The sequence below is a fragment of the Pelophylax lessonae genome, assembly GCF_965119305.1.
Source record: "Pelophylax lessonae genome assembly, chromosome: 5".
Taxonomy (NCBI): domain Eukaryota; kingdom Metazoa; phylum Chordata; class Amphibia; order Anura; family Ranidae; genus Pelophylax; species Pelophylax lessonae.
The window spans coordinates 422,745,048-422,771,813 of record NC_138772.1 but is presented as its reverse complement, the minus strand read 5'-3'; the positions used below and the strand labels follow the sequence as shown (position 1 = coordinate 422,771,813).

The following is a 26,766-nucleotide window of genomic DNA, read 5'->3' as shown; positions in this document are numbered from 1 at the left end:
CGGCCCTCATCTATACACATATTTTATACATGTATCAATAAACTGATTTATTTTATGAACGTTTGTATCCTGGTTTTCCTTCTCCCAATTGGCCTTACAAACCCCTACTTTTTCTGTGTCCTTGTTTTTGTTTCCTCTTCATATATATTTTAAGTCACCATTGTGACATTAAAGTCATTGTAAATGATCACTTTGTACAACAACCCATTCAGTTTAAAATTGAAATAAAAGGCAAACATTTGTGTATAGTTATTAAAAAAAAAAAAAAAACATTAAAATTACCTTTTTTGCCTTTTTTTTTTTATAAGTGAATACATTACCTCTGTTCTCAGCTGCATACGAGCTGGGGGGGAGGAGAAGCAGCAGCAGCACGTTGATCTTCTCAGCAAAAGGCTGTGCGGGGGGCGGGGGGGGGGTACATGTCAGGACAAGTCTGATCATTAGAGGAGGGCAGCCTGAGTTCCCAGCACAGCTAGAGAACTGACCAAGGTGAGCTCTCCTGTTTAGTGTGGTCAGTTTTTAACAGGAAAACAGAGGGACTGACAGGATCACCAGGGATTTCACATAAAGGAAGCAATACAAAGAGATCAGGATACCTATTCATACAAGTACATGGTACAGCAGACACATATCAGGAATTAAAAAGTCTGGGGTAACAAACACTTTAACTTGAAAGTCAGTTTTGATGTGCCATTAATAGTGTTACACATACTTTCCTTTCCCTTTTCCTTTTTTTACTTTTACTTTCTTTATTTGAAATAATTTTCTCGCAACCAAAGAGGACCGATCCACTAATAGGCATCTTCAGCTACTAGAAGCCAACAAATGTGACAATAGAAAGAGGATGATCTATAATCCAAACATCATGGAGCATGAAGTGCATGATAAGTAGAGGGAAAGATAAGAAGCAGAAAGAATAAGGTAAATGAGAAGAAAAGGAAAGAAGATACAAAGTATTGTTCTTGGCAGACATGTAATATTAATAGTGTTACATGGTTGACATGTCAACCCTGAGTACCGAGCGCAGGCCAATGGGGTACCTTATGGTGTTCGCTGTATGCATGTAAACGTTGCCCATGCATTTTTTTCAGACAGGATATTTCTGCTAGAAAGATCCCACGTAAATACATACAGATGTGTAAGAGCCGGTTCACACTGGGGCGAATTGTCAGGCGACCTGGTCGCCTGACAAGTCGCCGTGGGTCGCCTGCCATAGATTAGCACAGGATGCATTCTAATAGGAGTTACACAAGTCGCTCCGACTTAGAAAAAGGGTCCTGAGCTTCTTTGGGGCGACCTGCATTGACTTCAATGATATGAAGTCCGTGCCGGCCGCTCCGAGGTCGCGGTGCGAGCTGCGCACCGCGACCTCACAGGTCGCCCCGGCAAGTCGGGTCGCTGCAATGTGAACCGGCAGTGAATGAGGTCATATTCTCCATGTTTACACTCAGACCACGTTGTCCAGAAATATTTCCAATCACAGGGTTTGAGGCAAACGATAGACAGCTGACTGGTGTGCTTACAATGGTCAGCTTTTATTCCTATAGTTTTAAACTTTTTTTCCATAAGGAAAAAAAAAAAAACGAAAAATTCCTTAAAGTGTTAGAGATGGAGTTAGGCTTCAATGTTATGGTCTCTTGTTTACCCATGTGGAACTTCATACCACAATTTTTTTTTTTTTTCCACGTATTTATCCACAACATACATATACAGTATATCAATGATACAATTAGTGCACTACTCTCTTCCCCTCTGTGCAATGTTATATCTCACATTTCCCGTGAGCAAACATCATAACATCTATTCATTATTACCCTTTAATATATTAAATACAACTTACATTTATATCCCCTCTTTCCCTCCAGTATACCTCTTAGCTCATGTATTCCCCCATCAATATTCAGTTATCATTCAAACTTACTCATCATTTTAAACTATTTCCTGTTTTACCCTATGTTTCTAGAAGCTAGCCCTGCTGTATCTAACCAAGGTTTCCACATTTTTTCTAATTTCTTTGAGCATCCCTGTTTTGATATATACAAAACTTTTCCTTCCTAATCATATCATTAACTGCTTTTACCCACTCCACTCAAGTTGCTGGGGTTGTCACCACACACTTCTGCACAATAAGTAAAAAACACCTAAGCACTGCTACTTGTTTACTACCTAATGCTATGTCCCCCTCTATATATCTCACACACTTTAGATCTAAGTTGAGAGATGTTCCAAAAGCTATGCTTAAATTACCAAGAACGTCCTTTCAAAACCTATATAGTTTTGGGCACCTCCAGACCATGTGAATGAGGTCCCCACATTGCAAGCATCAGGCCTTCATCCAAACAAAAACAGTTTCTGAGGAGTATGATACCCCCAGTGCAGGATATATGTTTCCACTGGTCCTCTTACATTCTCTAGATCTTCCACCCACCAACTCCTACAAAGGAGATCTTCAGTCTTCTCTATTGCCGCATTGCTTATATTAACATATAGGTCAGAAATCAATCCTTTAGAAGAGCTTGCATTGATTACCTTGCAGAGAAGAGGTATTTCATTCCAATCTGGTGGCTTTCCTTCAAACTGCACGCCCAAAGCATGTCTAACTTCTAAATACCTATAAAAGGATTGGTTTGAGATAGCATACTCCTCTTCTAGTTTTTGAAATTACTTTAATATCATAGACTCCTATAATTGAGCAAGATGATTTCCAGTTTTCCTACTCCTTAATTTTCTTAATACAATGACGTTTCAGAAAATATTTGCTAGCCCAAAGAGGGGAATATTTTGTGAATCCTTGATAGCCCAGTAAATTCTTAACTATTTTCCATAATTTTATTACTGACAGAAATGTAGAACTTTTAAAAACAAAGAATCTGCTTCTATGGCCATCTACAATGTATTAGGACGAGTGCACAATAACATAATTTTCTACCCAAATCACCCCCTGTGGGTAAATCACATCTCCTTAAAGTGATTATTTTTTTTCAACCAAAATAACAAACATGTCATACTTACCTGCGCTGTGCAATGATTTTGCACAGAGCAGCCCCAATCCTCCTTTTCTGGGGTTCCCTGCTGGCGCTCCAGGCCCCTGCTCTCCAGCGAGAAGCCATTTTCCCTGGGGGCACCTGTGCGTGCCCACAACCAAGCCACCCAGTCTGCATCTTTGGACGCAGACCTGGTGACTTGGCCCCGCTCCCGATCCCTCGTCACGACATTTGATTGACAGCAGCATGCATTAAGGTAAAAACATTGAGGCTTTAGAACCACTATAAGTGCTGTAGCTGTTTCAGAAGAAAGTAACTCCATGGTGTGTGGTAACGCTAGACCCCCCTATCCTTTGGATGCTGTAGTGTATGCAAGCGTATTCTAGCCAGACCTCTCTTCCAAATTATTTATCTAAAGATGGTATCTATTTTCTGGACCCACTGTTTAGGAATTGGGACCGGCGAATTATGTACATACAAGAGTTGCGGAATCCAGATCCTCTGAATTAAGTTACAGCGTCCCACCACCGACAGGGGAAGTCGGCGCCAAATCCCACCTTAAAATAACTACTAGTGGAGCTATATTATTGGGGATATATTGTCTAGGGTCTCCCATTATATATATATATATATATATATCCCTAAATATTTTATTTTGTTAACCACCTCTATTTGAGAGATCCCAGAAGGCAAAGGATTTTCAAGGTTGGGGTCTACAGGTAAAAGTACAGACTAATCCCATTTTATTATCAAACCAGAAAAAGTCCGTAGTTATATCCATCACTGCGGTCAAGGAAGACTGAGTATCTCCTAGAAATAACAGTACATCATCCACATACAGTGCAATTTTTTTCTTTTCCAGATGCCCTCCAAAATTTTTGGACATCCGTTGAGGGTCTAACACCGCAATTTTTGTGTTCCAGATGCATTTCTGCATGCATGTTTTTAATGTTTTTTTATACATTCCAGTGCGTTTTATTCCCCCTTTTTTTCTTCATCTCAATTGAGGACATATGTGTTCCTGGAGCATTTTTGATGTTCTGCTTTTTGTTGACTGCACTGGTGTGAACTAGGGCCATTGGAATCCATGTTAAACACTGTCCATTCGTTTTTAATGCAGAATAAAAATGCACCGGACTGCATCTGGTGTGAACCAGCTCTTACAATGAAACTAAACCGCTTACAAACTTTAGGGTCCCTGGGAGCTTTTGCCATAATGAGCAAGTACTGTATGTTCAGTAGATGTGCACAATTATAACATGCTTGCCTTGCAAAGTGATGTGGCGGCCTTGATCCCCCTTATCGCTCTATCACTGGTGCTTCAATCGTTCCTCAGCATTTTTTCGGTTTTCTGAATCTTCAGATGTCTTGACTGTACAGGCTTTGGTGATGTAACTCTTTCACATGCCCCCGGGAGTTATTTTGTCCCGGCAGAGAATCGTGCCAAGTCTCCATACTCAGCTACGCATGTGTGGTTCAGTGAACACTTAGGATAAAAAAAATACTGACAGGAAGAGAAAAACTTTTGTGATTAAAGAGAAAAATAGAGTCTCTTGTCACAAAATGATTACTGTCAGCAATTTATAAAAAGCACAGCTTAGTGCCACTGCACCTTAACACTAAGATTGTGGCGGCCCACAGGATGACAGCAATTTTGCAAGATTTTACTGCAAAACGAAAAGCATTGGTATCCTGTTGGTACATGGAAAATCAAAGACTCTAACGTCAGGGTTCACAGGTAATACAATTATTTTACAAAGGGACTCTGGGGGGGAAATACAAAAAGTACTGTGTTAATCTATATCTCTTCATATATGTGATTTTTTATTTTGCCCACAGTTACAATTTTTTAAAATGTACACAACCTATGGCAGAAAGCACAATACATTATTGCTGTGGGGGAAAAAAAGTGTTCTGATAACTATGTGGTTAAATAATACTTCTATGATAGTAAAAAGTCCTTTTTTTAATGATAAATAAATAATGTATAAATACACACATACATAGGTGGACAAATTTGTTGGTACCTGTCAATAAAACAATGTTTTGTTCCTCCTGAAAAGTGATATTAAATTAAAAGCAATTGCCCCATGTGTACCTGCATGCCTTTGGTATGTCATAGAGTAAGGCGAAGAAAGAGCAGAAAGTCACACACTGATGATGTAATTTCACATCTAACCTGTTACCGCCCATATAACACATATGTGTGGCAGCAAAATGGTGGGTTTTAACGCCCACATGCTGCAAATGTGCATCACTGGGTGGCCGACGTTTCTGAGCTGAGAGTGCACACAGAGGCCAAGCTGTCAAAGACAGCTCTCCATCCCCACTATTGATCGGTACTGGCTCCCAATCATGTGACCACTGTGACAGCCAATTACCGTGGTCACATGATTTCAGTCTTTTCAGTCCCCTAAGGCAGTCATAACTTTTTAAAGAGGCGCCCGAGTGGGAACAATTTAAAGTCAGACAGAGCACACTTATGCCCTGCCTAGGACCCCACTCTAATGTTTTCATCCAGTATGGTTGTGATTAACCCCTATTGGGTGAATGTTAGAGAGCAGCGGTCCTAGACTGGGCTGCAGTGTGTCTTGTTAAGCTTTAAAGAGGTTGGATGTGATCTGACATCATTAGCTGCTAAAGCAGTTAGCCTATTTAAGTAGAGGAGTAGTCAGTCTGCTGTTTGGTATCATTGTGTACACCACAATCAGCATTAACTAGAGAAACAAAGGAGAGAGATGTCCTAGGAGATCAGAAAGAAAGTTGTAGACCACAAATTAAAGGCTATAAGACCATCTCCAAGCAGCTTGATGTTCCTGTGACTACAGTTGCAAATATTTTAGGAAGTTTAGAGTCCACGGGAGTGTAGCCAGTCTCTCTGGATATGGCCGCAAGAGCAATATTGACCTCTGATTGAACAGAAGAATAATGTACATGGTAGACAAAGAGCCAAAGAAACCTTCAAGTCTGGAGAATCCTTCAAACCTAAAACGGCCAAAGCACTTTGCTCAAAAGAGTGGATCAGGCTACCTGTTGGATGGTGCAGAAGTCTCTTTAAGAGCTTTAGAAATCTCTTAATTGCAGTGATTTTCTCTAAAGGTTGTTCAACAAAATATTGGGTTTACGGTCCCATTATTTTTGTTCATGCCATTTTTCATTTGTTTATTAATTTAAATATTCTGCTGAGCCAAAAATGTAAAACATCATCTGATTGATAATATTTTAATGATTTAATATGGAAAATATGATATTGGATGCCAGCTACTTTTTCAAGTTATTTCAGAGAAGTTTAATTGTGGTGTCTTTTGTCGTGGAAGGGCATCATTGAGTGTGTGTATTCTTATTATGTGTATATATATTCAATCCATCGTGAATGCTGCTGCCAGACTCATCTACCTTGCCAATCGCTCAGTGTCCGCTACCCCTCTCTGTCAATCCCTCCACTGGCTTCCGCTCACCCAACAAATTAAATTCAAAATACTAACAACATCTTACAAAGCCACCCACAATTTAGCCCCCAGCTACATCACTAGCCTAGCCTAGTCTCAAAATACCAATCTAATCGCTCTCTTCGTTCCTCTCCAAACCTCCTGCTCTCTAGCTCCCTCGTCACCTCCTCCCATACTTGCCTCCAGGACTTTTCCAGAGCCTCTCCAATCCTATGGAACTCCTTACCCCAATCTGTCTTTTATTATCTCCTACTTTATTAGCTTTTAGATGATCCCAGAAACCCCCCCCCCCCCCGCCAAAACATTCCGGTCAGCCCTCTCAGCCATTGGCTGAGTGTGCTGATCGGGAGTCATTCGGCTGTTTGGTTTCCAGCATCAAAAAAACAAAAACCGGCTTCTGTCGGACCAGCTGCCATACACACGGGCCGAATGTCGGCCAGTTCTTATTGACCCAGCCAATGTCCCCCAACATTTGGCCTGTGTGTATTAGGCATTATAACATTGTTAAAAAAAACTTTGTGTTTATTCATGAAACCTCCTCCTCATAAACATCCTAAAGGTAAGAAATATTTAAAACACATACCATACCAAACATATAGTGGGGCTTTCTCAAATTTGCCTTCAAAAGTGGAAATACGCTTTAAAGCTGAATTTCAGAGAGATACAGAAGACATAAACTAAAGTGATACTAAACTGATAAAAAAAAAATCTATTCAAGTATGTATTCTTACCTTCTTATGCTCTAAATAACCATTTTTTTTTAAATTTTTTTTAGTTGTGATCTGACTTTCTGTTTTAGGGTGGCTATGTTTGTTCTCCATTGTCCCAATGTATGTAAGAACATAGCCACCCTCTTTTGCCTGCTCACAAGATAGACTAGGGACACTGAACTGTGGGAATTTGTAGTGTGCATAGAGCAATGCACGTGACAGAAACTAAGTAAGGGGGAAAATGAGAGGTTGGGATGCTCATGGAGGACAGTGCAAGGAGGCAGAAAAACAGAATAAGAAACCATTTCTTAGAAAATAGATTACAGGGCCAATGCATAGTTGATTAGTATGCATTTTTTTGGTGAATACGGATATTGTCTGGTGTCACTTTAATGTGACAATACATTATATACATAGTTATATGTATCTTTCTTTAAATGTAACTAGTGATTGTCGCTGTATTGTTTTGATATTTCTGTCATAGCCACTTGATTTGAGACCCTGAAGCTGGACCAATATACAGTGGGTGTAGAAAAGAATCACCCCCTTTAAAATGTTTAAATTTCGTTGCTTTGCAGCCGGAAATTAAGACAGACACGGTTTTTTGTTTTATCCAGCTGTATTTACACTGTGCACATTATAATGTCCAAGTTCAAGATATAACACCAACATGTCAGAAAAAAAATCCAAAAACAGAATCACTGAGTTGGAAAAAGGATCACTCCTGCCTTAAAATGACTTGTAAACTCAATAAGGTATACAGCTGCAAGAAAAAGTATGTGAACCCTTTGGAATGATATGGATTTCTGCACAAATTGGTCATAAAATGTGATCTGATCATCATCATCTAAGTCACAACAATAGACAATCACAGTCTGCTTAAACTAATAACACACAAAGAATGAAATGTTGCCATGTTTTTATTGAACACACCATGTAAGCATTCACAGTGCAGGTGGAAAAAAGTATGTGAACCCTTGGATTTAATAACTGGTTGAACCTCCTTTGGCAGCAATAACTTCAACCAAACGTTTCCTGTAGTTGCAGATCAGACGTGCACAATGGTCAGGAGTATTTCTTGACCATTCCTCTTTACAGAATTGTTTCAGTTCAGCAATATTCTTGGGATGTCTGCTGTGAATGGCTTTCTTGAGGTCATGCCACATCATCTCAATCGGGTTAAGGTCAGGACTCTGACTGGGCCACTTCAGAAGGCGTATTTTCTTCTGTTAAGCCATTCTGTTGTTGATATGCTTTGGGTCATTGTACTGTTGCAACACCCATCTTCTGTTGAACTTCAGCTGGTAGACAGATGGCCTTAAGTTCTCCTGCAAAATGTCTTGATAAACTTGGGAATTCATTTTTCCTTCGATGATAGCAATCTGTCCAGGCCCTGACGCTGCAAAGCAGCCCCAAACCATGATGCCCCCACCACCATACTTCACAGTCGGGATGAGGTTTTGCTGTTGGTGTGCTGTGCCTCTTTTTCGCCACACATAGTGTGGTGTGTTTCTTCCAAACAACTCCACTTTGGTTTCATCTTTCATCTCTTGTGTAAACTGTAAATGTGCAGCAATGTTTTGTTTGGACAGCAGTGGCTTCCTCTGTGGTATCCTCCCATGAAATCTATTCTTGTTTAGTGTTTTACATATTGTAGATTGGCTAACAGGGATGTTAGCATTTGCCAGTGACCTTTGTTAGTCTTTAGCTGACACTCTAGGATTCTTCTTCACCTCATTGAGCAGTCTACGCTGTGCTCTTGCAGTCATCTTTACAGGACGGCAACTCCTAGGGAGAGTAGCAGCAGTACTGAACTTTCTCCGTTTATAGACAATTTGTCTTACCGTGGACTGATGAACAGCAAGGCTTTTGGAGATACTTTTAAAACCCTTTCCAGCTTTATGCAAGTCAACAATTCTTAATCGTAGGTCTTCTGAGAGCTCTTTTGTGCAAGGCATCATTCACATCAGGCAATGCTTCTTGTGAAAAGCAAACCCAGAACTGGTGTGTGTTTTTTATAGGGCAGGGCAGCTGTAACCAACACCTCCAATCTCATCTCATTGATTGGACTCAAGTTGGCTGACATCTCACTCCAATTAGCTCTAGGAGATGTCATTAGTCTCGGGGTTCACATACTTTTCCCACCTGCACTGTGAATGTTTACATTTTGTGTTCAATAAAAACATGGCAGCATTTCATTTTTTGTGTGTTATTAGTTTAAGCAGACTGTGATTGTCTATTGTTGTGACTTAGATGATGATCAGATCACATTTTATGACCAATTTGTGCAGAAATCCATATCATTCCAAAGGGTTCACATACTGTTTTTTGAAGCTGTAGCTAATCACCTTCTCAATGGCACATAAACCCATTTAACTTTCTACTGTGAACAGCTGTGGTCATTTTGATTAGCTCAGCATGAAAAGAGCTTTCCTGGAACATTTCAGTCCCTGATAGTGCAACTGAGCAAAACAAAAAAATATTTATGGGTGGCAAAGCGCTGTCAAAAGATCTCCGGTATAAAGTTGTGGACAGGCACAAGTCAGGAGATAGATACCAAAAAATGTAAAAGGCTTAATCAATGCCTAGAAGCACAGTTATGTCTATTATTAAGGAGTGGAAAGTATTTGGTACAACACAGACCTTCCCAGGGTCAGGGCATCGGTCTAAACTGTATAAAAGAGCCAGGAGGAAACTGGTCAGAGAGGCTACCAAGAGGCCTACAGCAACTCTGAAACCGTTACAAGAATTTATGACAAAGTGGGGTCATTGTGTGTATGTGAAAACAATATCACAAGTTCTCCATAAATGTGGCTTGTATGGGAGGGTTGCAAGAAAAATGCCACTCCTCAAGAAAGGCTACATGCAGTCACGATTGAGCTTTGCCAAAACACACCTTGAAGATTCTGACACCACATGGAAGTAGGCGTTGAGTTCAGATGAGACTAAAAAAGTTGAATTATTTGGCCGAAATCCAATACAGCTCACCTTGCAAATAACACCATTCCTAGCACACAGCAAAAATGACCTCACAGTGGTTAAAGGGAAAAAAAGGTCAATGTCCTTGCATGGCCTAGTCAGAGCCCAGACGTAAACCCCGGTGAAAATCTTTGGAATGACTTGAAGACTGCAGTCCACAAACGGTCACCATCAAATTTAACTGAACTTGAGAAGTAGTGCAAAGAAGACTGGACAAATATTGCAAAGTTAGTAGAGACTTATCCCAAGAGACTAAAGGCTGTAATTAAAGCAAAAGATTGTTCAACAAATTACTGACACATGCGGGGTGATCCTTTTTCCAACTCGGTGAGTCTGTTTTTTTAAATTTGTTTTATTTTTCTCTAACTTGTTGGTGTTATATCTTTCACTTCAATGTTTTAATTGGCACTGAGTAAACACAGATGGATAAAACAAAAACGGTGTCTGTCTTCATTTCAGGCTGCAAAGCAACAAAATGTGGATATTTTTAAGGGGGTGATTCTTTTAAATGCCAACTGTAACTATAGAAATCGCAACACTTAAACTTCAGCTTCAAAAATCAGTCACAGCCTGAGTAGAAAAACCTTTTCCCTGCCATACTTCTGCAGAGTGGGACCCTTGCTCTTTGTGAGTTATAAGAAATGGGCAATTTTGGGACTTTATGTGAGTAAGCAATGATCACTTTGCTGAGGCCTGGCATGCCCTTAGTGAGCCAGAGGTCTCTGATTAGGGGAATTATTAACTTTTATGTTTGCATAGCCATAGGACTGACTTATTAGTGGGCATATCAGACCTTTGCAGAGAGGCCCCTGCGTCCTTACTCAATGCAAGTGGCCCATTCTGTGGCAGGCTGAAAGGGGACAGGCTTTTCTACTTAGGGTTTGGCTGATTTTTAAAGAAAACAAATAATAAGACATTGCACACCTTATGCTTTGCTGTACCTGGAATGTATTTAGATAAAAATAAACTGATAATTTAATAAGACTTTAAAGCAGAACTTCAGTCAAACATATCTTTTTTTAAAAAAACATGGTTGCAGCCGGCCGAAAGGGTAGCAAAAGCTATCCTGTCCAACATGAATACAACTGCAAATATTTAAAAAGGGGTAGCAATCCTGGAGGTGCCATACACCTCATGAGAGTTAACTATTTGTTACACAGCACATGTTACTAACAAATGTTTACCCGGAGTGCCACTTTAAAGACACAATTAGGCTTACTTCAAGCAATATGAGGGGGTGGAGAGAGATACTGGAATTTACATAAAATTTTATGACTTATAAGGCTTTTCTTATCCAGTTTTCACCTTTTTCCCTTTAATATGTACAAGGTACAGCATAATTAAACCTAAAATTTTCCTTTTTTTGTGGTTAGTGTGTGCAGTTTACCTAACTTTTATTACATAAACCCTTTTTAGTTTTTGGGGTTTTTTTTTTATTAGGTTTGTTTTTGAAGTTTTTTTTAAAAACTCTTTGAAAGTTTTCATGTTTTACACAAACCTCTGGAAATGATTGCCATTATTTTCCTTAGATAGTGGCCAATAACATTTAAGTGTATAGCTAAAGCTGAAAATAAGCAGTAGCTACTTGGCCCAAGTCCATAAACAAATAACTGCTATATGATATTCTTGCTTGGCTCAGGTTGATAGATCACAGGTGGAAAGTATTTTGAATATTTTCCATTAAGGCATGAAGTAATATGATCATTTTTACAGTGATCGCTGGAAATATGTAAACAATTGACTCTTTCACAAACTTTAGGGATTACTGTCTGTGCATGGGCACTGGAATGTATTTGGGACTGTCCTCTTTGTCCAGCAGGTATTGTTGCTGAATAAAGCTTTGCAGTTTGAAGACTGTGTTCCTGTAACTGGATACATTAGTAATATTTAAAACTCACTTGATAGAGTCCTTGTATACACAGTTTGTATTTATTGTTTCTATGTATACTGCAGATGTGCTTATTTAAATGGTCATTTGATCTGGCTGTTGTTACCTTTTTTGTATTTTTGGTGGACCGAGTGACCTGTCAGTTTCATGAATCATCCTAGTGAAGAGACCACTGCAGCTGACTCTTACCACTTGCTGTGGCAATTACCATATCACTCTCTGTTAGACTGTTACATTATAACTTACTTTGAAATATATGTGTATGTCCATTTCAATTTCCAATCAAAAAGAAAAGAGTGATCTGTCTGTCTCTCATGCTGATTCTGTGGCTTGATGTTTGACCCTTAAAAGTTATGTCATTGTTCTATTCCACAAAGCTTAATTGTGTAAGTTTTTGTTCAATTTCTAAGCAGCGAAAGCAGATGGTTTGCATGACTAACATTTCTGGACAGGGGTCAGGAAATGCTGCATTGCTATGTCTTTCATCACAGGTTCTCTTTAAAGTAAACCAGAAATGTAATATTTTGTTCCACTATACTGCTGCTATTACATAGGTAGACCCCTCCAGGTGCCTGCACTTCATGTAATCTTCAGTTATATTACCTTTGGTGTCAGAAATGCTTGGGTGTACTGATACATAGAAAACAAGAGAAGGGCACACGGACCTAGTGCAATATCACAAGACATTTATTGGAAAATTAAAAGAAATGCCATACATTATACTCACAAACGTATGCTTTGCAATCAGGAGACCTCCAGGACAAGGATGCTTTTCAGTAAAGCAGGAGGACTGGAAGGCGTCCGTGGTGATGGGGCTGACACGTTTCAAGGGAGAACCCTCTTCTTCAGAGCCATGGCTCGAGTAAAAAGGGTTCTCCCTTGAAACGTGTCAGCCCCATCACCACAGACGCCTTCCAGTCCTCCTGCTTTACTGAAAAGCATCCTTGTCCTGGAGGTCTCCTGATTGCAAAAGGAGTTTTTATATGCATACTTTCAGCATACATTTGTGAGTATAATGTATGGCATTTCTTTTTTCCAATAAATGTCTTGTGATATTGCACTAGGTCGGTGCGCCCTTCTCTTGTTTCTATGTTTTCAGTTCATATGGATACCATTCGTCCATAGAGGGCAGCAAGAGCCTAGATGCCAGCAATACACTTGTCTCTTTAACGCAGCATTTGAGCACAGGAGATTTTACTTGTTTTTGTACTGATACATAGAACCTTCTTGGATTAGATTGGACAAGCACCTGGCCCTGCCCCTTCCCACCTCTTAAAGCAGAGTTCCAGCCTGTTAAAAAAAAAAAAAATTAAAGTCAGCAGTTACATATACTGTAGCTGCTGAATTTTAATATAGAGATACTTACCTGTCCAGATATTCCGCGATGTCAGCACCCCTAGCCAATTTGTCAATCAGCTTAGGGTGCAGCGCTGGAATCTTCACTAAGGGAAAAAGTAAGTGAAGCCTTGAGACTTCACAGCCTGCTTCCTACTGTGCATGCACGAGTCGCACTGCACTTTTCAAATGGTCTTTCCTGTCTTCTGGGACCTGTGTGTCTCCCAGAAGGCAGCGGAAAGGAAAGGCAGAGGGGCTGCAAATTTTGTGGATCGCTGCAATCACTGTGTGGCGATCTTAACTGAAAGTGGGAGCGGGTACCTGGTTTTGACAGGTATCCGCTCCCCCCAAAAAGTGCCAGGTGTGGCAATGGGGGGGCTGGAGGTTGCGAATAAGCGGTGCTTCCCCTTTTGGGTGGAACTCCGCTTTAAGTAGACCATACATGGATCGAATTCCGAAATAATTTTCTTATGAAAATTGTAAAGAAGAATTTAACTTGAGTGATCGAGCATGTTGGAATTTTTTTGAAAAAACAAACAAAATTCTAATCAAAGATGGGAGAATCGTGCAAGAAATATAATTGAAAAATAACTGTGAATAAGCTGTGACCTGGAAAGAAAAGAAGATTCCCAGCCATGAAAATTATTTTCTGTAGCAACATGAGGTGAAATTGAAAGCTTGGTTGGTCAAATTTCCAAAGCAACGAATCACAAAACGCACATTTCTGATTTTCTAAAGAAAATTTGTTTGGAATTCAACCCATGTATGGCCAGCTTTAGGCTTTGCTGATGGTCCATAACTGTTATGGGCAAACGCATTGGCAAGTAGTAGGACTTAGGAGGTGAAGGCCCTCAAACCACCTAATCCAGGAATGCTCTACATATTGGAGCACCTAGGCTTTCCAGGAATCGGTACAACTGAAAAGGAACCTGGTGTCACCTAAGTAATAGATTGCGCAAGTATATTTCCACTTCCAAGTTGCTTTAACCACTTGCCGTCTGCTCACTCGAGCACTACTGCGGCAAAGTGGTTCGTTATCGTCTGGCGACGTAGACCTACGTCGTCAGACTCTCCCCTCTCTCGGCGGCGCGCGGCGCCGGAGGCTCGCTCCCGCTGTATTTAGTCACAGCGGGAGTCGGGCCAGGGGAGGAGCAGCGGCAATCGCCGCTGCTCTTCCCCGATCGTCGGGGATCTAGCGTGGAAATCCGCCCGCTTGTGTAAACAAAGCGGGCGGATGTCCTAAGTGACAGGGAGGGTCAGATTGCAGGGTTCAGCATAGCTGAACATGCAATCTGTCCTTGTGTCACTCAGTCACCTCCCCCCACAAACATTAGTAAGCACCAGGCATACATTAACCCCCCCCTCTCCAATAAAATTAACCCCTTCCCTGCCAGTGTCATTTTTACAGTAACAGTGCATCATATATATAGCACTGATTACTGTAGTAATGTCACTGGTACCCCCAAAAGTGTCAAAAATGTCAGTCAAGAGTCCGATCTGTCCGCCACAATGTCGCAGTCCCGCAAAAAAAATCGCAGATCGCCTCCATTAAAAAAAACACCAAAAATGACAGAAATCTTTCCCTTAGTTAGTAAACGCAATAACTTTTGCGCAAACCAATCAAAATACGCTTATTGTGATTTTTTTTTACCAAACATAGTTAGCAGAAAACAAATTGGCCAAAAATTAAAAAAAAATTTGATTTTTACATTTTTTTGGGGGGAATTTCATGTGAAAAATATTGTTATTTTTTCAAAATTTGCGCTCTTTTTTTGTTTATAGCGCAAAAAGTAAAAATCAAATACCACCAAAAGAAAGCTCTGTTTGTGGGAAAAAAAGGACGTAAATTTAGTTTGGGTATGGCGTCGCACGACCGCGCAATTTTCAGTTAAAGCGGAGTTCCACCCTGGAATTTTTTTTTTTTTAAAAATACCCACGGGACAGTCAGGGCTAGTGCATTCCACAATGGCTAGCCTCTGATCTGTCCCGTGTTGCACTTACCTGTTAGGACAAATACTTACCTTGAAAAGGTCTTGTCCAGCGCTGCCATCTCAGATGTGGGCAGCTTGAAGCCAGCGAGATCCTCTTCGGCATCCTCTTCCGCCTTCTTCGGTCCCTCGATGCCCTGCGCCGGCCCCGCCCTCACTTCCGGTGCGCGCGCGTCATCCCTCCACAGCTTCTGGGGGCCGGTGCAGGCGCAATGATTCCTGGGAGCTATGACGTTCAGCTCCCAGGAATCATTGCAGAGCCAGGAAGTGACGACGGGCCGCGGCCGAGGAAGGAGGTAGAAGGAAGTAAGGTAAGCATATTTTCTTCGCTACGAGGTAAGTAAAAAAAAAAAATGCGATTATCCATTTCTTTTCCAGGTGACCCGGAGCGAGAAGATGGAGGTAAGTATAAAATTAGGGTGGAACTCCACTTTAAAGTCGCACAGTGCCGCATCGCAAAAAGTGGCCCAGACGTAAGACAGCAAAATCCTCTAGTGGTAAAGTGGTTAAAGGAGGGCAAAAAAAGTGCTCTGAAACTTTTTTTGTTGCAACAGAACAAGTGAGTCTCTGTCACCTAAGTTGACAGAGGATTGCTTATGGTGAGATCTTACCACTGGAGCTTCTTAGTGGTTGTTCAACAGATTAATAAATGAAATATGTGTTCTTTGACACACTTTTTTAAGGCCATAGTGCAGGAATCTTTGAAAACCAATCAGCATTTCTTTTGCTGCTCCTAAACAGAAACTGCTTGCCAGACTTTCCACACAAAAGATCACTCCACAAACTAACGATCTTCTCTTCAGAATAGATAAAAAAAAAAAAAAAAGCATTGATCTAATAGTGTCAGATGATATACAAACGATGATTCCAGGTACAGCCCTGCCTGAATGCTGTTAAAAAAAAACATTTGATTTACCGTATTTACATTGGAAAATAAACAAGAAAAAAAGATTGATTGTCCCATGAAAACAACCTAAAATTCAATTTCCGCAAGTTTTTGTGGCATTGTTTGCCAAAGAAAATATTTTGTATTAACAATCGTTTACCCATTTCACATTCAAGGGTAACTTTAAACGACTCTATTTTTTCTACTGATCTGAATATAACAACGTCTATGCTAAGATCTCGGGCTAGGACACACATGATGTGCAGATTTTGTTGTGGAATCCCACTTTGCTGTTTCTGTGAGAACATGCTGGGTGCTTGGTGCAGTCTCACTGTAAAATAGCATCGAAAATAAGTTCTGTCATGTACTTGGACTAGGTTCCATCTGCTGTCTAGCCTGTCATTGCCTGACATGGCTGGTTTTAATGTGAAATCCCACTGCGGGATTTAAGTTACAGATAACATTATGCTGAACTTGTTGCTAATCAGCTTCATGACCAGTGCAATGTAAATCAAATGATAGTGTGTATTCAAAAATACGTTTTATCAGAGATATATGGTGCATTCCCTGCATCTTCTTTTCTGATGTTATAAATTGTTGGCCATTTAAATTAACATTATTTCCCACCATACAAATTGTGCCTTCTTTTAAACTAATGGTATATGTGGATTCTGATGGATTGAACAATGTGGCTTAAAGCGTTAGGACAAAAAAATATATATATAAGAAAATCAGTACATCTTTGAAAATTTTTCAGTGTTTTATCCCTTTCAAGACCCTGCAGGTATGGAAAAATTCCGGTTAATTTGCCAGAAACACTTAACTTTTAAATCCTGTTGTGGGCTGACATGCAGATTTTTGTGGACTCAGTGATGTCGGCATCGCCCAGCTGTCTTGCTAAACTACTCAAACCCACTCCCTATCCATTTCTTCAAAACATAGAGACTAATGATGAAGCTTCGGGGGACACACCACCTGGGCATGTCTCCTATACACCTACCTCACTCTGTGAGTCCACAGTTTTTTTTTTTTTTTTTTTACTAGTATCCTAAGGTGATGAACCTCTCATCCCTTACAAAGAAATCACTCTTAGCTTAAATACTTTTATTATTGTACCTTCTGATTCTCCAGTAATTCAACTGCAAAAGAAGCAGTGCATCTGGATTGGCGCAACCCTGGTAAAACCTTGAGAGCTGGACCCTATGCTGTGGGGGCGGACTGTGATGTTGCTTTAAGCACAGCATGGCAGCTCACCATGTCATTTTGTGCCACAGGGTGTTATAAAGGTCCAGGGCTGTTTTCTATCCCCCTCATAGGGAATAGGGTCAAACCTGGATCCTATTTTGTTACTAGTAAAGTGAACAGGTAAGACCAGGCCACCCTGTATCTAGTAGTTCCAGTAAAAACAGGGACTATGTTTGGAATATATTCACTTTACAGTGTAAACTTCAAACGTGGCGCTAAAACTCAACCAGTTACAGCTTAGTTTCATGTGGATAACCAGATGTTACATCACACCAGAGGTTACACACTTTATTGCCTCTTCTGCTTAGAGCCCTCATAAGGTACTCAGACACTTCTTGCCAGCCTTTTGCAACAAAGACTTTGTTACAGGACAGTCTGCACCTTCCTTCTCAAACATGCTTACCCTATATTTCGCTCCCTACTCCATGAGTACTTCACAGGAGAGTGCCCTCACCCATAGCAATGGTGGAAACCAAGCGAACTGGAGCTCTGCAAAAGGAGTTGGAGCTATGGTCAGGATCAATGGTGTCCCCATTGCTGAGAAATGCAAGAAGGTACTTATCCATCATGCCATACCATCAGGGAGGCGTGTGATTGGCCCCAAACGTATTCTGCAGCAGGACAATGACCCCAACCATACAGACAATGTCATAAAGAGCTATCTTCAGTGTAAAGAAGAACAAGGAGTCCTGGAAGTGATGGTTTGGCCTCCACAGAGCCCTGATCTCATCATCATCAAGTCTGTCTGGGATTACATGAACTGAGGCAGCTTACATCCACAGAAGATCTGTTGTTAATTCCCCAAGATGTTTGCAGCAACCTACCTGCCAAGTTCAAAAACTGTGTTTAAGTCTACCTAGATGAATTGATGCTGGTTTGAAGCCGAAGGGTAGTCACGCCAAATATTGATTTGATTCAGATGTTACTTCTGTTGACGTAACCACTTCTGGACTGCCCACCGTGTATTTACATCACTACTTTGACATTAAATATGGCCGATAGCTGCCATAACCCCGGTAATTCTCTACATGGCTGGCAGTCCTCTTTATCATAAAAGTGGTCCCATATTCGCCACGGGATCACTTTTATACGCGGTGGGAGAGGTGCCCACCACCCCCCCCCCCCCCCTTCTGCTTCCTGGTTGTTTTCCCCGCTTACCGGAGCCGGTAGCTGGGAAAACTCTCAGGTGCTGTGCAGGAAGTCCAGTGATGGCAAGATGGCCCCTACTTGACTCTATGGCCTTGGAGGACCAGAGTGACGACATACGTCGCTTCCGCCCAACTACCTTAAAGGGTCTATTCTTTTTTGTTAAAAAATTCCTTTTTTTTTTTAATTGCTTTTTAGTGTAGATGTGAGATCTGAGGTCTTTCTGACCCCAAATCTCTAATTAAAGAGGGCCTGTCCTGCTTATTTATATTACAAGGGATGTTTACATTCCTTGTAATAGGAATAAAAGTGATCAAAAATTATTTTTTTTAAAGGGACAGTGCAAAAATAAAAAGTAAAATAAATAAGAAAAAAAAAAATTAAGGCGCCACGCTTCTCCGAGCTCGCGCAGAGTCGCGCCCACATATGTAAATGGTGTTCAAACCACACGTGAGGTATCACCGTGACCGTTAAGAGCGAGAGCAATCATTTTAGCACTAGACCCCCCTCTTTTTAAGCGACGCCTTTGGAGATTTTTAAGTAGCAATGTTTGTAGCCATTCCATAAGCGTACACAATTTTGAAGCATGAAATTTTATCAATTTACTTAGTTATAGAAAAAAAAGTGTATTTTTTTCCCAGAAAAAACTGCGTTTGTAAGACCACTGCGCAAATATGGCGTGACATAAAGTATTGCAACAATCTCCAATGTTATTCTCTAGGGTCCCTGCTAAAAGAAAAACAAATATATGATTTTTGGGGGTTCTAAGTAATTTTCTAGCAAAAAATACTGATTTTAACTTGTAAACAAGTGACAGAAATAGGCTTGGTCCTTAAGTGGTTAATTTGAATTTTGTAAATTGAAAAAAAGAAACAATTAAAATATATGTTTGTGAAAGCATTCCTACTTTACAGCATTTCTTTACACCTGCCTAAACCTTTTGCACAGTACTGTGAATATACACTATATTGTCAAAGGTATTGGGACACCTGCCTTTACACGCATATGAACTTTAATGGCATCCCAGTCTTAGTCTGTAGGGTTCAATATTGAGTTGGCCAACCCTTTGCAGCTATAACAGCTTCAACTCTTCTGGAAAGGCTGTCCACAAGTTTAGGAGTGTTCCTATTGTAATGTTTGGCCATTCTTCCAGAAGCGCATTTGTGAGGTCAGGCACCGTAGTTGAATGAGAAGACCTGGCTTGCAGTCTCTGCTCTAATTCATCCCAAAGGTGTTCTGTGGGGTTGAGATCAGGACTTTGTGCAGGCCAGTCAAGTTCCTCCACCCCAAACTCACTCATCCATGTCCTTATAGACCATGCTTTGTACACTGGTTCTCAGTCGTGTTTGAACAGGGAGGGGCTATCCCCAAACTGTTCCCACAAAGTTGGGAGCATGAAATTGTCGAAAATGTCTTGGTATGCTGACGCCTTAAGAGTTACCTTTACAAGAATGAAGGAGCCAAGCCTAACCCCTAAAAAACAACCCCACACCATAATCCCCCCTCCACCAAATGATTTGGACCAGGGCACAAAGCAAGACATGGCTGAGTGATTTTGGGTTGGAGAAACTTGACTGGCCTGCACCTAAACCTGATAGAACACCTTTGGGATGAATGAAAGCAGAGACTGCGAGCCAGGCCTTCTCGCCCACATCAGTGCCTGACCTCACAAATGTCCTTCTGAAAGAATGGTGACACATTCCTAAACCTTGTGGACAGTCTTCCCAGAAGAGTTGAAGCTGTTCTAGTAGCAAAGGGTGGGCCAACTCAATATTAAACCCTATGGACTAAGACCGGGATGCCATTAAAGTTCGTGTGTGCGCAAAGGCAGGTGTCCCAATGCTTTTGGTAATCTATTTATTAATTTTCTTAATTTTAGTCGAAGTTCACTTTAATTGCTTTCACTGCTATTATACATTATTGTCCCCCAGGCAGACCACAGTAATCATATAAAGTTTTTGTGAGAAGATGTCTAGACTTACTGCGACAGATAAAGAAAGTCTGCATTGTTAAGTAAAAGTAAAACAGTTTTGTGACCTTAAACCTTTCGTTCTCTCATGTGACATCACTAAACTTTAGAGCTAAAGGCTGTTCTGAAGCTGCAAACTTAAAAAAAGTTAAAATTTAAATGCAGATATTTGAAGATTTGAAGAAAGAAAAAAAATATATATACAGTATCTCACAAAAGTGAGTACACCCCTCACATTTTTTGTAAATATTTTGTCATATGTTTTCATGTGGCAACACTGAAGAAATGACACTTTGCTACAATGTAAAGTAGTGAGTGTACAGCTTGAATAACAGTGTAAATTTGCTGTCCCCTCAAATAACTCAACACACAGCCATTAATGTCTAAACCGTTGGCAACAAAAGTAAGTACATCCCTAAGTGACAATATCCAAACTGGGCCCAACTAGTCATTTTCTCTTTCCGGTGTCATGTGACTCGTTAGTGTTACAAGGTTTCAGTTGTGAATGAGGAGCAGGTCTGTTAAATTTGGTGTTATCGCTCTCACTCTCTCATGCTGTTAACTGGAAGTTCAACATGGCACCTTATGGCAAATAACTCTCTGAGGATCTGAAAAAAAGAATTGTTGCTCTACATAAAGATGGCCTAGGCTACAAGAAGATTGCCAAGACACTGAAACTGAGCTGCAGCACGGTGGCCATGACCATAAAGCGGTTTAACAGGACAGGTCTCACGCAAATAGTTAGCTGAAAACAAGCAGGCTATGGACATGGATTACTGGAACCATGTCATGTGGTCTGATGAGACCAAGATAAACTTTTTTGGTTCAGATGGTGTAAAGCGTGTGTGGCGGCAACCAGGGTAGGAGTACAAAGACAAGTGTGTCTTGCCTACAGTCAAGCATGATGGTGGGGAAGTCATGGTCTTGGGCTGCATGAGTGCTGCCGGCACCATAAGTGCCAACATGTACTGTGACCTACTGAAGCATCCCCTCCCTTCAGAGACTGGGCTGCAGGGCTGTATTCTAACATAACGACCCCAAACACCTTCAAGATGACCACTGCTTTGCTAAACAAGCTGAGGGTAAAGGGGATGGACTGGCCAAGCATGTCTACAGACCTAAACCCTATTGACCATCTGTTGGGCATCCTCCCAACAGAAGGCGGAGGAGCGCAAGGTCTCTAACATCCATCAGTTCCATGGTTTTGTCATGGAGGAGTGGAAGAGGACCCCAGTGGAAACCTATGAAGCTCTGGTGAACTCCACGTCCAAGAGGGCCAAGAAGGCAGTGCTGGAAAATAGTGGTGGCCATACAAAATATTGACACTTTGGCATCACGGACCTGGTGAATGTTAGAGACCTTGCGCTCTTCCAACTTCCGTTTGAGGATGCCCCACAGATGCTCAATGGGGTTTAAGTCCGAGACATGCTTGGCCAGTCCATCACCTTTACTCTCGCATTCTTTAGCAAGGCAGTGTTTGTCTTGAAGGTGTGTTTTCGGTAATTTTGTTGGAATACTGCCCTGCAGCCCAGTCTCCGAAGGGAGGGGATCATGCTCTGCTTCAGTATGTCACAGTACATGTTGGCATTCATGGTTCCCTCAATGAACTTTAGCTCCCCAGTGCCGGCAGTACTCATGCGGCCCCAGACCATGACACTCCGACCACCATGCTTAACTGTAGGCGAGACACACTTGTTTTTGTACTCCTCACCTGGTTGCTGCCACACATGCTTGACACCATATGAACCAAATAAGTTTATCTTGGTCTCACCAGACCACAGGACATGGTTCCAGTAATCCATGTCCTTAGTCTGCTTGTCTTCAATAAAATGTTTGCAGGCTTTCTTGTGCATCATCTTCAGAAGAGGCTTCCTTCTGGGACGACAGCCTTGCAGACCAATTTGATGCAGTGTGTGGCGTGTGGTCTGAGCACTGACAGGCTGACCCCACACCCCTTCAACCTCTGCAGCAATGCTGGCAGCATTCATACATCTATTTCCCAAAGCCAACCTCTGGATATGATGCTGAGCATGTGCACTTAACTTCTTTGGTCCATGGTGAGGCCTGTTCTGAGAGGGTACCTGTCCTGTTAAACCACTGTATGGTCTTAGCCACTGTGCTGCAGCTCATTTTCAGGGCTTGGCAATCTTCCTATAGCCGAGGCCATCTTTATGAAGAGCAATAATTCTTTTCTTCATATTCTCAGAGAGTTCTTTGCCATGAGGTGCCATGTTGAAATTCCAGTGACCAGAGAGTGAGAGCAATAACATCAAATTTAACACACCGGCTCCCCATTCACACCTGAGGCCTTGTAACACTAATGAGTCACATGACAGCGGGGTCTAATTGGGCACAATTTGGACATTTTCACTTAGTGGTGTACTTTTTTTTGTAGCCAGCAATTTAGACATTAATGGCTGTGTGTTGAGTTATTTTGAGGGGACATATTAAATGACCTACATAAAGATTCAGGTGGGAGGCTACAAGAACAAATGCAAATTGCAGGCAAACTTACGATTTGAATTTACTTTCAGCTGCCTATATCTTTGGATCTGGTGATGTGATGCGTCAACATACTTTTTTTTTTTTTTTTTTTTTTTTTGTGTACTGAAGGTCACTTCTTCCTATGCAAATTTTTTTTCCCTTTTTTTTCTTAGGTTACATTTTTGGGGTTTGACAGTTTTCTCTAAAGCTTTGTCACTGGTTGCAGTGCTTAATATCATATAATTTGGACAGTTAATTAACTCCCTCTTTAGCATTTCTGGTGCTATAAATAACTTAATTTTTGCTTTCATGTAGGGTGCTTAATATCACACAACACCTGCGCTTAGCCCCTATCCACCAAAACAGCAACTACTTAGTGAGCTTCTCGTGATAATTTAAAGTCCCATTATGCTACCAATCTTCTCAAATAACTCCTCTATTAAAATAAACCCCATAGTGTATATAACATAAATTTCCCAGTGAGGAACACATGATGTTCCCATACACCAACACACTTCACCAGTGCAGAAATCCACCTCATACCAAATGTTCCCTTTTCCTTAACATTCTTTCTCCATTTTTCACAATTATACATATAACATGCTCATTGGATTTACTGAATATGACCTCTTATTTCTAAGAAGGTATCCTATAACCACATATCTCTAAGAAGGTAATGTAGTGCTTGATGATTAAGGGGTTATATCACCTTTGGTTAGGTCCTTCCAACCTTCTGACAGTTGCCATTGTGCATAGCTACAGCGGCACCTGCATACTTTAGATACCAGTCTGTGGGAGACACAGGAGAAGAGAGAAGATCCTTTGAGCACTCCCTCACCAGACTAAAGCTGTTAGACCCTTATGCTGGAAAGCTGGGGTCCATTCTTCCTGGTGAGTAGGGGCACGAGAGAGGTGTGTGTTACACTCTCATGGCATGATATTTTTTAAATAGTGCTCATAAAAATCCAGCAAGCGTGTTATATTTATATATGTGATGATATGAGCTGGAAGATTAAGGAAAAGGAACATATGGCATGAGTTTGATTTCTACACTAAAGAAGGACACTCTGTGAACCGTTACCTGCTGTTAATACACTGTGTGTTCGTGTATAAGGAGGTCTGTACGTGTTCCTCATTGGAACATTTATGCCAAATTCACTATTTGTTTTATGAGTGGATAATGTAAATTCGCATGTAGAGCTGTTTTTTTTTTAATTTATTTATTTTATATGTATGCTTCTTACCTCCATATATACCAATGTTTTAATGTTTGGTTCTTGTTATTTACTATTTTTGACCTCCTTCATTTAACAAATTTTTTCAAATTTTGTACGCTATACCATATATGTGTTATTTTACACTTAAGAAAACCTTGTAACTTATATGTTTTCCTGTTCTACTTTAGGGATTTTTAGCCAATCAAAAGCGGGCTGAAAACTTGAAGGACCCCTCTGTTTTACCAGATTTGTGTTTGAGCCATGCAAACCAATTAATGATTATGTTAACAAACCACAGAAAACTGCTGGACATCAAGCAGAAATGTACCACTGCCAAACAGGAGCTTGCCAACAATCTACAAGTCAGACTAAAGTAAGCTGTATTATGTTGTTATTGTGCTTTTTGACTGCTGAAAAGTTTTTTGTTTTTTTTATTATGGGATACAGGGTGTAGATTCCGGTACATTGAGTTATACTGCTTTAGGAGATTGGACACTAGAAAATTTTAGAGCAGCCTGTTATAACTATTTCCACTCCCAGCATACCTCAGCTTTTTGAAAACATCTTCTCTTCTCAATATATTTTTTCTGCTGTCAAGATACTTCAGTTGCTGCAGAATCACTAGGGCTTATTTAGTTCACCCAGAACCCGCTGTAAGAGAGACACAGGGATGACCTGTAGTGTGATTGTAACTTCTGTAATGCTTTCCATGTTGTTTTCTTTATTGCTATTCATGGTAATGTAAAATCGACCTTAATTTGTATAATACAGAAGAAAAATATATATGTTAATTGTACAGTCATGGCACAGGCAGAGTATTCCCACACCATGGCTTATAGGCATGTGCTTTCAGTTGATTGGATACTGAAAATCTTTAGAGGACACGCCCCCCTCCTCCCCGGTGCCTCCCTTATAACTCGACCCCATTCTATGAGTCCTCAGTATTATTCTAGAGTCTTAAGGTGATGGACCTTTTCTCGTTCACAGAGAAAATCACCCATAGTTTAAATACTTTATTCATTTCAAAAAGTAAATGTCTTTCTTTAGAGCATATACTTGAGAATTTAGTTCCAAGAGTTATCCCACAATGAGAGTCTTCATAATAGTTTTAGGCCTAATGGTATTCTCTTTTAAGACAATATCATCCTGCCAATTTCATTTAAGAACATGTCATCTAAATATTTAGTTAACCAAGAAAAATAAGGCTTCTTTCTCTCTTTGTATGGACTATTTCTCTTTGCATGAACTTTTAAGAACTGTTCACGCTCCCACAGTTTTCTGCCTTGGGCCATTACTGTGACGCACTAAACAAATCTCTTGTGCCATTTTTTCCTTTTTTTTTAACTTCTCTCAGTTTACTTATGCTCCTGCCTAGCCAAGAAGGGAATGTCCTAACTTATAGATCAGCCCCTCAGCCATAACAGTGGGGAAGTCCTTCCTTCTTTTATCATTGCAAAGTTATCACAACAGACACCGGTCTTTTAGGAAAAGGAGGAGTATTCTAATCCCTAAAAGTCCAAGAAACATGATCACTGGGGAAAATCAGGTTCCCCATCAACATCTTGGATCTCAGAGCTGTCTGATTGAACCTGCAGTACTGGGCCCAATCAGGGTCCAGTCAGATGATGCAGAAGGTGGGGACTACATCATCCATCAAGGAGGCATCAGGAGTCTGGCTTAAAGGATACAAACAAGATTTTTTTGTTGACAGAAACTATATGTCCAGCAATCTCTGGGGTTCACATCCCCGGAGTGGACAATTGAAAAGCAGACTACTGCAGCCACCATGGCCTGGATCAAGGAGAATGGGCCCATCATCCCAATGTTTTCATGCCTTCAATCTAAAATGGGTAATAAAGATATGGGCATCCCAGCCTCCAGATTCAACAACAAACGACATCTGTTGCCAGAACCAGGGATCTTCTAGCCCTAGCCCCAGATGCTTTGCTAATCCCCTGGTCTCACTTCAGGCCAAATGTTTTCCCTTCTGCTATATCAAAGCCCTCTTTTCCATCCTGCTTCTCAGTCTCTGGCTTTAATGGCATGACTGTTGAAACCAAAGTCTTAAATGAATTGATCCTCTCCTGTCTTGGGTGGAACTTCATTTCCTGTTCTGTCCACTGTCCACAATTCCCAAGGTGGAAAATTGGCAGGCGTATTTTCTCACCTGTAAATGACTGACCCTGAGGGAGTGGCTTCTTCACCCAGAGTTGTTCAAGGAATTCTGCCAAAGTTGGGGAACCCCAGACATGGATCTTTTAGCATTCAGATTCAATGTGAAGTTGGAAAAAATCATATTCAGGACCAGGGAGCCCTGAGCATTCACGATCAATGCTCTTGCGATGACGTGGGATTAATTTTCCTTTGGTGGTATTTAATCACCATTGGGTTTTTTTTATTCTTTGCTAAACAAATGAAGATAGACGAAAAATGTTGGAGAAAAAAAAAACGTATTTCTTAGTTTCTGTTAAAATAATTTAGCAAAT

At 40.8% G+C, this 26,766-nt stretch overlaps 1 protein-coding gene across 2 annotated transcripts in view; it reads left to right on the top strand.

Annotated features, from left to right (window-relative positions):
* RB1CC1 (RB1 inducible coiled-coil 1) overlaps nt 1–26,766 on the top strand; it is a 353,042-nt gene that overhangs the window by 129,237 nt on the left and 197,039 nt on the right. For both annotated transcript variants that reach the window (XM_082257759.1, XM_082257760.1), the window contains exon 8: nt 24,469–24,653. In XM_082257759.1, the coding sequence (XP_082113885.1) occupies nt 24,469–24,653 (185 nt within the window). The remainder of the gene's footprint in view (nt 1–24,468; nt 24,654–26,766) is intronic.